This window comes from Simochromis diagramma, unplaced genomic scaffold, assembly GCF_900408965.1.
Source record: "Simochromis diagramma unplaced genomic scaffold, fSimDia1.1 OVJJ01000822.1, whole genome shotgun sequence".
Taxonomy (NCBI): Eukaryota; Metazoa; Chordata; class Actinopteri; order Cichliformes; family Cichlidae; genus Simochromis; species Simochromis diagramma.
In genome coordinates, this window is record NW_024387520.1 from 543504 (window position 1) to 556262 (window position 12759).

Genomic DNA, 12759 nt, shown 5'->3' on the forward strand with positions numbered 1-12759 from the left:
CAGGGCTTTACTCTCTGCTTAGACTCACTCCAATTCTGCAGAACTGATCAGATGATGCTACGCTGTGAAAATGGATAATGACCCAAAACATACAGTAAAAACAGCCCAAGAGTTTCTCAAAGCAAAGAAATGGGATAATAGATGGTTGAGTCACCTGATAACCCAATAGAGGAGCTTTTCAGTCACTGAAGACAAAAATGAAGGCAGAGAGACCCACAAACAAGGCCTGGCAGAGCATCACAAGGGAGTCCATGGATGTCCATGTTCATGGGTTCTAAACTTCAGGCAGTCATTGACTCCAAAGAACTCTCACCTTTCTCATTTTAAAGAAAGCTTCTGTTGTCTACCCAAGAAAACAGTACATTGAATATGCACTTCATGATTGGAATAAGCAATGATACAAATAATGTTTTATTCACTTTCATAAAAACTGTTTAGAGTGTCATGTTTCATTAGTGGGACATCGACTTTAAACTCAAACATTTCTCTGTTCTGCCAGTTCAACTCATCCTTTGGTCAGAGAAGAAACAAATGAGAAGAGACTGGTATCCAGTGTCAACAATAACAACTTTATTATCTTCTTTTTTCACCGTTTTGTCTTTGCTGTTTAAAGACAGTGTTATACGAGTATAAATTAAGGGAGAAAATACACAATTTTATTTTTTAAAAAAGGGGGAGGAAAAAAGAAAAACCTCAGCTGAATACGCAGTAACACCTGAATACACCTTTGTGTATTTGGGAGTAAGAGTTATCAAGGCAGGTCAGTCACCTCAATCCTGTGCCAGGTCGCTATTGTGAAACATCTCATAATTTCTACCAATCGTATGGATTGTTAATATCACCATAATCTCACCACAAAGCTGCGAGTCACTGTCGAATAAGAAGCAAGGTTTAGTTTAGACAAGGCAAGAAAAATCTCCCCATCTTCGTCGTCATCATCAGCATCAGCCTATTTCTGCCTCAAAACTGAGCAGCACTGAAAAGCAGGATATGTAATGCTGCACGTGCACACAAATCAAACCCGCTATGCACACAAATAGTATGAAAACACCAATATAGGAATAATGGCACCCATTGAGAAGGAAGAAATCAGATTAGAAAATAAAAACAAGAAAATTAAAGCCAAGAATCACATCGTAGTGAATTAAGCATCAGGTTCAGATGAGATGAGATAAACAGCGGCGGGGAGGGTTTACATTTGAACCCTCTGAGATCGGGAAGGCAGATGAAGAGGATTATTTAGTCTACAACACACTCTTCTCTTACACTTTGGTTGTGTTTTTTCCCTTTCTAAACGAGGCAGACAACGAGTCTTTGAACGAACAACAGCCACAAACTAACAAATCTACACCTCCACCGCTTTATTGCTACAGCTGTCCGATACTGTACAGGCCCTTAAAAGGGACAACTTCAGTAGGCAAGTCACCATCAAGTACTGAGGTCATCTTTTTGTTTGGAAATATATTGATTTAAACCTAAGATGAGCTCTCCATTATCATTCAAAATATAATATGTATTCTCAAATATAAAATAATCTCAAACACAATTTATTAAAGTAAATCTGCAGGGAACCTCCACATTTTCATCATGTTCAAGTGGCGATCGCTCCGATGTACAATGATAAGTCTTCGATACACATTTATGAAATAGAAAAGAAGGATAGCAGAAAGAAAATGTAAAGAAAAGGCTCAACACTTTGGGAAATGTGCTTATGTGCCTCCTTCTGTCCAACAGGACACATTGTAAGGCTACAGGCAGCAGTCACTTTTTAGGATTAAGAGGACTGGAAACAGAATATAAGCTACCAGCAGCTGGAGATCTGATAAACTAACATGGATCTTATTTGTTTCATTTTTCAAGACAGTTTTTGGTACCAAATTTTGGGTACGTTAGGTTTAACTTCCATCTTTAGTTATGTGCAAGACTTCCTCCTGGCACCAAAGTGGCAAACTTCCAGCAAAGATGGAGGTGAAATTTAGAGGGACTGATGGGTGGTCAGAGCCGAGCTACCCCGTTTCCAGTGTTTTTGAGTACAGCTAAGCTAAACTGCCGTCTGTAGCTTCATATTTACAACAAGAGAAGGCTTCATCTTCTCATCCAACTCCAGCAAATTTCAAAACAAAATGAATTTTCAAACACTAAATTATTCCTTTTAACAAGTGACCATGCTCATGACAACCACAACTCAAAACTGTAAGAAAACCTTTTGTGTAAATGAGTAAAAGTGCCAGAATTCACTTCTCACTATCATTAGTTCACTGCTAAAGAATCAGACAGGTAAACGATAAGAGCTCATATTATCACACTTAAAATTCACTCTATCGGCTAAATCCTAGCATTTCTTCCTTGTGTGAAGGAATTTCTTTTCCCTGTGTGTGTGTGTGTGTGTGTGTGTGTGTGTGTGTGTGTGTGTGTGTGTGTGTTTTACATTTGCATGACCCGCACATCAGAGGAAATAACTGAACCACAGCTAACAACATGTTAGTATTAAGAACTATATAAAAAAACCTTTATTTTCAGTCTGTTAACACAGTTTTTGGCCAAATTGAGGACACCTCTGAGTTAGTGTCTATCTTCAGGCTCATTTAGTCCCCCCTCTACCCCCTCCTTAACCTCTGCTGTACAGAGAACTCAATACTCACATTAGTATAATTCTTCTTTTACAGTATCATTGTTTTATCACAAAATATTCACACAAATAGGCTGGATGGTAGATACAATACCTCCAAATTCTACATTCCTAACAATAATTACAAAAAAATATCGACTGTTTTTTTTTTTTTTTTTTTCTTCAAAACTCTTGTCACTGTAGACTTGTAGTGCACAGGTCAGGGGACTCGTTCCCTTATTCAGTCAGTTAAAGGCAAAAGACTCAGTGTACCTCTGTGAGCTGATCCCAGATCAGCAAGTCCACAAATGGCAAATGAGCTGCAGAGAGCCTGGAGTGGCCGCTCGGGCTTGTCCTCTGTGGCTACAGCTGACTGCAAAGAGGAGCACTACAGGAACCAGCCCTGTCTGCTTCTATAACCTTTGACCTCCTATCAACTAAAGCCACTGTGGGTTCCTTGGAGTACCCGCTCCAGTCTCAAATTCAGTAACTCCACTGGAAACATCTGGACTACAAACTAGTGAGGGATGGATGCTGTGGAACTAGTGAGAAGAAACCGGTGTGTTCCCGGGTTAATGTTTACTTGTTAACGCCTCAGTGATCGGGCGCAGACTTAATACTTTGTACGATCACTGAAGATGATACTAGTTAAAACGATCACTGATGATATGGTAAGTGTTGCCACGGGAGAGCACCAGAGGACAAGATAGTGTTCATGTACAGAGTGAGATTTTCTCAACATCAACACAGAGATATGTACTAACCTCTAGTCAACCACAGTGAAACGTGCTTATTCAGGTCTTTGATGGAGATTCCCGTGACAGTGATACAAGTGTTTTAATGTCACCACTGCAGTTGCACTAATGTGTTATAATCAAACTACTACTATATAATTTTTCCTAATCAGAGTCACAAATGGAAAATGTTAAGATGACTGAGATCCAATGAAGCATAGAGACAGCTCATATTTCTAATATAACTAACATGAACAGACTAATTGCACGTCCCTAAAGGGAAAACTTAATATCCAGTCCAAATGGAAAAAGGATTACTGCCTTGATGCATATTTCATTAGTTGAGATAAACCAATCTCTAGTGGATCAATCAAACAGCTGTAGATTATGGAGACTCAATGTGTTGAAAATGAAATACAAATATATTTAGAATGAATCCGTCTGACGAACCAATACAGAAAATGTATAACAGAACCATAAAAATTTTAAACACACATGAATTTAGAAAAAAAAAGATAATACATCATAAAACCTAATATCTGGTTTTATTTCATTCTAGCAGCTTTTAAGACAAAAACCACTTTAACCAAACCTTTTTAATTTTTTTTTTTTTAACTTTTCCCCTCAGAATATCATCTTCTTCCATAACAACACCGAGTCTGTCAGCTAATTCTGACTTATAGAGCCCGTTATATCACAAATCAATCACATGGGCTCTGCCCCACTTGTCCTCAGACTTCTTGATGAAAATAAACCTATTTATAAATAAAATATTTAACACTGAATAAAGTAAAACCTGTAAGCCGAGATACAGAGGTTAGTCTGATTCTTTTTCTCACTTTATGGTTATATTAGATACATTTTCTGTAGTTAATTATGTGATTATTCGTACGTTCATTTCTCTGTATTTAATTATGTTTTTTTTTTTATATTTACTGAACACGTTGACTCTCCATAGTTTATAACACATGCAATCAAAGCTGTGACTATTTCAGAGTCTTCATCCATTACTTTCTATACCTCAGTCACAGACATAGTTTGGCAACCCCCTGACAACTGCCGGTTGCTACGGAAAAATGTGTATTCCTCAACCAGCTTGCTTGCTATCGTCGGGTAAAAATCAGAGAATGCTATACCCACGGGCTCCTTGTGCCTGCTTTGGCTGTTAGCGAAACCCTCTCAGAGTTGTACTGAAAAGGGCAAAACAGACCAGAGAAGTGAAAGTAAAAATTGCATCTGGCGGTTGCAACCAATACAAGGTGCAACTTTTACTTTATGGTTTCAGTGAATTTTCACTCGCTACCACTTGGCAAGCAGTTACCAAAAAAGTCAACACCCCCCCTTGCAAACTGCTGGTGACTGAGGCAAAGTGCTAGCACATGCTAGCAGCAATCACAAAGAGGTTTTCAATGCAGCACCGAAAACCTCTTGCATGAACCAATTTCATGCAAGCGTCTGCAACCTCCTGCAACCACTTGCCAACCGATCTCGTAATATACACGCTTTCTTAGTAACCGGTGGTTCCTGGAGGAGGGGTGGTGACCGACTGGTCTCTAGGCCTGTGAATGGAATTTTAGCAGTCGATCTCACAGCAACTGTCAGCAATCACTCATCAGCCGGTTGGGAAATAAACACACGTTTTCCCTGTGACCGGTGGTTGCTCTAAGCCCGGCTTTAACATATCAAAAGAGGCAAATAATGAGCACTTAAAATGTTTATCATAAAGAAAATGAGGGGGCTGATTAATAAAGTAGGCCCAGGTTAATCTCTGTTGTACTGAATAAAACTGAGGGTGAAGACATTTTTCTTACAAATATTGAAATACTGTTGTTGTGTGTTCTGTTTTTATGTCCCTCTTTATTCTTTTTAATCAGTTCATAATCATGAGCAGCTTTGACGTGGGTTTCTATCCAATTTGGGAAACTCTGTAGTGGAGTGAACACAGAAAAGTGCATTGTGGGTAGCATTTCCGGCACACCAGAGCATCAGGACTGAGCGGGTTAGCTTTACTGTGTGGTGTTACAACTCTGTTATCTCGCATCCACACGTGATCTCACGGCTGTTTGAGTATAGTGTCAAATAGGACTACTCAGGGAACGCCCATAGAGTGTACATTTGGAGGTACAGTGTAATCTGAGAGTGTGCGAAACATACACATTCTCATGTTCACACAAAAACAAGAAAAAAAAAAAAAAGGTCCACATGGTGCTCGTTCGCTCCACTGCTTAAGGACCAGAGGTGGAGCGGTTCACTGTCTCATGAGGTTAGGTGTGATCCCAGAGGAGGTTCCTGGGTTAGAAGATGTCAGGACACAGGCTCCAGTCCTGTCTCTCCTTTGCCTCCCAGTAACCCCCCTTGTACACAAAGCTTGTCTCTCCAGTAACTGAGTCCCTCCTCTGGTAAAACCACAATGGCTGGTAGCCTTCATATTCTCTACCTGTGAGGGGGGAAAAAAAAAAAAAAAAAAAAATCACAGGTATTAATCCATTGGTTTGATCCGATTATCCTCTAATGGAGAAGCCACACTCGCAGGCTATTCACACTCAGATCATTTCACCTTCATACAATGCATATAGTAGTGATAAAGAAACAAATGAGCACACATTGTGCAAATATGCCAAAACCTGAAAGGATCATGGTGAAGGAGCTATACTCAAACTTTTAAAAGTCCCTGAACTAAAAAATGAATCTGTTTCATAAAAAGAGCAGTCAAAACGAAAAACAAGCATATAAAAAAAAAAAAAACTAAAAAAGTGCATCAGAAAAGTGTCCAATCGAAAAAAAGAAAAAGCATAATGGCAATGCAGGAAGAAATCCAATCTAATCACTTGCTAATGTGGCTTCACCAGAGCACACTGAGAATACTTGTAATGTTAAATCATTTTCTTAAATGCAACATGTTACCGAGGCCAGTTCTGAATGAAAATGTTGCATGTGTGCAGGAAAAAGTGTTTTTTTTTCCTGAGTCATTATTTGGAGAAATTGACATGAGAAGGGTTTCATGCAGTTCCCAACACTGAGGCAGACCACACAGAGTAACACAGAGGATGGCGTTTGTGTGTTTGTTTGTTTGTTTGTGTGTGTGTATGTGGGAGTGATGCACAACGGAGGGGTACAGGGCAACCCCCACTCACCAGAGTCATAATCACACTCTGACCATCAATAGAGGGAGGAAAAGAAAGACAAGTCATGGGTACATCAAAAACAATCTAGCCTACGCACAACACACAGACAGGAATGCCACGAGGATGAAAAGTGTCTGCTGAGGTCCCTGTAAGATTTAAACTCTTATTTATTATAACCATCTCTTCTTAGTTTTCTTAATGAGCCCTGCTTTCTTAACGTGAACTCTTAAAACTCTTACATCTAAATTATAGAGCTCAAGAAGCTTAGGTAAATTATTCAGTTACTGCTTATTAATCATTTGATCTAATACTTGGGTATGAGCTCAGCCTTGATTATGTAGCACAGCATGCCACAGATCCCTTTTAATCAAATATTTCTATTGAGGGATTTTCTAATTCAGTGATTTATCTGTTGTAATGATATTTGTAGTAAAAGAATGCTCCAGCTCCCACCTGACATTGTCTAATCTAATAATGATTGGGACTTTTACTACCATACATGCATAAAATAACTTTATGCCCTGACTCTTGCTTTCTTTCTCCTTTCTCATCACTAGACGCAGACAGACACACACTCACTCTCACTGTTCTCAGTCTCATACCTTCATCCAGAGCGTCTGAGGCCTCTGCTTCCCTCCTCCTTCTCACTGCTCTTTGTTTCTCCTCTAGCCTCTGTTTTTCGGAGTTTGCTTCATCCCATCGCCCGTCCTCCATCAGCCTCTGGTCTGGTCTCAGACGGCTGTCGGTCGTTGCCACCCCATCCTCCAGCTCATTTAAGGTCAGTGCCAGAGCTGAGAAGTAGTACATGTTCTCAGCGTTCTCCCTGACAAGGCAAGAAGGAATTGGCATGAGGTACACTGTGGAGTTCCATGACATTTATCACACATCGCAGCTGTTTACTCAGCTATGGCTGTTGGCTTACGGGAGCGGGTATTTCTTCCACAGCAGTTTGGGGGACAGAGTCTGGTAGACCATCTTCTGCTTGCCCTCTGACCCGCTGCCTCCTCGGCTGCTCTGAACGATCTTGGCACTTTCCATTTTCTCATCCCACGTACCAGAGAGGATGTAGTGAGCCTGGCCCCCGCTGTCTGCCACCACACCTGTCACCTGGAAAAAAAAGAGAAAACAGAAGCTAGAAACACAAGCACAGAGCTGCTCTTTCCAAGTAATGTTAGGTATGTAAATACCCAGTCCCATCAGTAGAACATGACTACATTTAAATTTGCTCCAAACAAATAAATGTGCTCTTTATTTAAGTAAGTGTTACAACACAAAAGGGTGTTATTGAGATCTGACTTCATACACTAAGCTTATTACACAAAGCAATACATTTGTTGGTATTGTCCAGCAGGAGGCAGCATCACACAAATGAACCCCACACCGCAACGTCACACCCAGGCTGGGTGTCAGCAGAGTGTGGAAAACAAAGAGTTTACCTTGCGTGGAACATCCCTGGAGAAATAACTGTAGGGAGAGAACTTGAGCTGGCAGGTCTCCTTGGTCCTGTGATTCACAATCTCAATGTCTCCCGACTGCACAAACACAGACACGCAAAAAATACAGAATGAGAGCAAGAAAGAGAGAACAATGACATTTGAGCCAGTGAACATATCACAGCGAGTTTCACAGTGAGTCAGGACTTAGAAGATTCAATTTGGAATGACAGTTAAGGTAAATCCACCACTATTTCATTCTACCTGTCCATCTGTCACACACACTAAACAAACTAAAACAATGTGCTTATGTGTAGAATTACTACTCTTGTTACTGCAAACAAGACATGTGGTAAGCAGTTCCTTGCATTGTCCTGCAAGGATGTGCATGCACAGTGCTGGACACTGCAGTGGGATGTACCTTTAAGGTCTCATGCTTAACCCTGTAAAGCCCAAACCATGAAAATGTTTCAGAAAATCCTATTTATTTGTGGTTTATTAAAACTTTTGAAAAAGAAAAAAAAAGAAAAGAAAAATCATCTATCAAAAAGATACACTTGGGTGTTACAGGGTTAATCTGATTTTGCAGCATATGACAGCCATGAAAAGAAAATATTAAAAATAGCCACCATGCGGAGAAAATGAAGGTTTATGCTGGTGTGATTGTGATGTAAAAATACATTCTTTGTCAGTGCCTCGCTTGTTTCTGCTGTTTTATTACTGACAATTGTGCTCCACTATAGCCAACCACAGAGAGTGTAGCTGTAGGTTAATATGAAGCTGTTTGGGTGACCCCGTTCTGCAAAGGAGGACAGCCGAGTGGCAGAACAAGGCAAAGAGAATGAAGGTGAATATACTGAAGAGAACAATACAATACAGAGATGACAAAACTACATTTATCTCAACACAGAGCTGGTGATTTTGTTACACTCAAAAGGAAAAAAAACTGATAGCATTTGTATATTTGATCAGAAAACAGACCCTAATGTGAGTAATTTATTTTTAGATCGTTTCCTTTCCTTGCTTCCAATTTTCACTAAATGCTTGCTCATAGAGGGACATGGGGTTGGTTATGTCTCTATCATGGTAGCGTCTTTAGCTTACAATGTAAAGCACATTACGGTGAGTGCTGTGATTTGGTGCCATATAAAAAAAAAAACTGAATTGAAATTGAATGTATTTCAAGTCTGTAGAGTACCTTTAAGAAACAAATACTACAAATATTCAGTCATTTAGGATATTTGTACTTTTACTTTTTCATGTTAGGAACAGGTTGACGCTTTGTTATTATACACAGGAGCTTATATTCCAGTGGATATAATCTGTGTTTTTCTTCTTCATGGATTCTTTAAAATGAGCATTCAAACACAAATGCACACTGACAGATGGATGTGACACACGAAAGCAGGACAGGGAAAAAAATGTAGGGGGTGGAGGTGGATGGGGTTTTATAGTTCCAAATAGACACATGTGAAGCCTGCCCCTCAAACCTCCCTCCACACTATAACTGGGGCATCTCAAAGAAACAAGAGGTTGTTATTTAGATCAAAGCTAAAGACAAATCCCCGGAGACTGTGGAGCTACTTGTTGAATTGTTATAAAGCTTTACGTTGATTCCCCTCTTCAGTCCTACTCTGCTGCCACACACTTCTGCTAGAAGAAAATATCTACGGGCTTTTCAGGAAGCTCAGTGGTATTAAGGCATGATGTCGATAAACTAAACATAATAAACAGACCTGGTCAATCCACAGCTTGCCCACAATGATGTTGTGCACTGTGGAGGTGACCTTTCTCCACACATAGTGGTTCCCGCTGGCGTGGAACTGCAGGTGAATGGCACCTGGGGACACACGGCGACAAAAGACAGATTCTCACATCTGCTTTATTGCTAATTTGCAGTTGCGCATTATTGTTTGGTTTTGTGCTTCTGAATCTGTCATCCAGCACATTAATGCTCAGAGCACAGGCAATGCATTTCCACCTCGTTTCAATGTCAAATAAGCCTCAGAAGATTTATATTTCAATACTTACATGATTTTCTATTACATAGCACAACACAGCAGGCATATAACATGAAGTAGGGTATGTCAAAATTACCCCTGCATCCTTTTGGCTCGATCTGGACCGCTTACATCTATTTGAGCTCTCAGTACAGAACTCCTTTTGTACCCATATTTACGTGTGTGCCAGAAGGGACATAAAACCCTCCAGATTAATCTTCACACTAGCTTTAGATTGCACGGCGGCAGATCACTGCTCTGCTACTGACTCTGGAGTCTTTCTTGCCTTAACACTTGTGCTCTTTAGTGTGCATTATGGAGCCTTTATTTACACATGAAGTTTGTTAGCGGTCTTACCCAGAGGCATTATGGAGAGGTATTTGCCACGGAACTTGCTGGCGATGGTGATTTCCTGCCATAAGGTCCAGCCTCTTTGGGAAATCACATGATGTGCAGCTGCAGGTGGGTGATGGCTCACCTGAGAGGACACAGAAACACAAAGGCTCTGTTTAACCTTGTGTACCGCCATGTGTGTGTGTGTGTGTGTGTTGAATAAATGTGCGTGCACATCAGGAAGCATGCAAACAAAATCTCTCTGTAGCTGTGCCATTACCTGCTCACACAGCGAGCGGTAGCCAAATTCCTCCAAGCGATCAAGCTCGTACGTTTCGCCCAGGAGGGGGTTGAAGGGCTTGGCTGTCCGGTGGACCGTTGTTGAGTAGGAAGAGACAGAGAAGGCAGCGACCAGGCACATCTGTTCTAGTGAGGAGTCGCAGCGGGCTGCCTTGTCTAGAAGCTCGTGATACTCCAGGTCCTCGGTGAGGCGCTGCAGCATCGACAGAGGCTCATTAAAGTTTACCTGAAAGGAAGATAAAGGAGAGAAACTCATAAGATGCAATCGTTACAGATTTACCTGCCAGCAAGAAGAATCGGGAGCACGCCTACACTTACAGGCATGGGGATTTTAGAAAGCTCCTTGCCGATGCAGTTCTTCATGATGCTCCACAAATTGAGGGAGTAGTTGGGTTTGTCTGGGATATGACTCCGCCTTTGTCTGCGCGGCTGAAGCTCCTTTCCTGACACATCGTTACAGCTTGGAGACATCTGGGATTAGGTGAGGAGAAGAGGGTGGATATACAAGTTTGAGACAATACTTTCAATTTTGTGGACAGCTTGGCAGCATATCTCCAGATGTAGCGACAGAGCAAGAGAAAGACAGGAGAAAAAGAGAGAAGACACAGATGTGTAAGAGAGAGAGAGAGAAAAATATTAGAAAGAGCTGAGGGAGAAGAAGAACAGATGTTTGAGTACTAAATGATTCAAACCACTGGCAAAGTTTGTGTGCGTATCCTTGCATCCTTCCTTAAGCACGGGAGGGAAGGATACTTGTGAAAGCAGCAAGTGAAGATGTTACATAAATAAATCAATGAGGTGTGAGCTTTGCAGCAGCAGCAGAAATGAATCTATTTTGAGATTACAAATATTTGCTCCTTTAACAAATGTCAGTGCCATTAGTCAGGCATGTTGGGAAGACACTTACATGGTCGTCCTGGTTCCAGTCACCGGGATGGCCTCCGCTCGCTCCGCTCAAATTACTCTGAGATCGCCTGGAACAAAATGAAAGTATTTTCTACAGCGACGCAGGACACAATCTCGCCAAATTCCCCTCACGCTCTTGTTTCCCCTTTACACATGCAAACACAATATACACAAGGGAGGGGAGAGATTGCTGAGTATTGCAGATGAATACTGTGAAACTGGAGTTGACGGATATGTCACATGACACAAAAATTGGGTAACTTGTCTGCAAGAAAACCGACCGCTGTGAGAGTCTAAGGCTGGTTTTTATTTGTACAACCGAAAGTGAACACATGACAGAAAAGGACACGCCGCTCTTCGATTTCTCATGCCACCAGCTATCGTCAGAGCCCCGCTCAGACGTCACCCAGCGTCAAACTCACAGTTTTGACAATTTGGAGCGTGCATGGTTAAACTATATTTCTCATATCCATTTTTTCTTACAGTGCATTTTTAATGAATACATAAAAAGAGAGCAGAGACTGCACGGATTCCTGTGTGAGACTGACCTGTGCTGCGTGCTCTCACTGGCAGTCACTGTGATAAACGCAGGGGAATCCTCCATGGCATCAAAGTACTCAGTATCCTCATCTTCATCACTTGCCTCCTCTTTCCGTGACCTCTCACTCCCTTCAAGTGGACATATACATTTATGAGTCCACACAGACATCCCAGTGAAAAACAGTGAGTTTGTATTCTGCAGTGTTCAGGAGAGACAGGCATATAATCACATACCAGTGGTGATTAATCAGGGAATAATTAGCTTAATCGTAAAATTGGCAGTGTTCCTGTTGGGTAACTAGCCTGAATGATGCAAGTACCTCAGGGCATGCTTCTTAGATTTAGTACTGACTATTTAGCACTCAGTACGTTCACTGTGTTCAGTGATCCATTATGGGTTTTAACCAGCTTCCAAGTGAGAAGCACAAATGTTTATATAAAGTACAATTAATGGGTAAAAGAGGGAAAGGGGAGGGAGTATGTTTGCTGTATAGAAGCTCTGTATAATGTATGAATAATAAAAACTCTAACACAGTAAATGGTTAGTTTAAAGGTTCAAATTTCATATCTCCCATTATGATAGCAAGTAGTGACAAATGGCAAAAATAGTATAAAAGGTAATGAAAGTTTGAAGAAACTGTGGTTCCCACAGGACCTGGTGTTTCTGATGTTCTGCCTAAGTGATTAAAATATAATTATCCTCTGTATGAATTAACAATTGCGTTTAAGGTTAAAGGAAGGAAGAGGGACTATGTTTTAAACCCTCATTATAAACAGCAG

At 40.9% G+C, this 12759-nt stretch overlaps 1 protein-coding gene across 2 annotated transcripts in view; it reads right to left on the bottom strand.

Moving 5' to 3' along the window:
• Nucleotides 1-2422: 2422 nt before the first annotated feature.
• osbp2b (oxysterol binding protein 2b) overlaps nt 2423-12759 on the bottom strand; it is a 50130-nt gene continuing 39793 nt past the window's right edge. The window contains exons 5-14 of one of the 2 annotated variants that reach the window (XM_040019248.1): nt 11988-12108; nt 11441-11507; nt 10852-11004; nt 10514-10759; nt 10258-10378; nt 9637-9740; nt 7904-7999; nt 7390-7574; nt 7070-7290; nt 2423-5779 (exon numbers count right to left, since the gene is read on the bottom strand). In XM_040019248.1, coding sequence (XP_039875182.1) covers nt 5637-5779; nt 7070-7290; nt 7390-7574; nt 7904-7999; nt 9637-9740; nt 10258-10378; nt 10514-10759; nt 10852-11004; nt 11441-11507; nt 11988-12108 — 1457 coding nt within the window. In that variant the 3' untranslated portion in view covers nt 2423-5636. The other variant, XM_040019249.1, reaches the window with a different exon arrangement.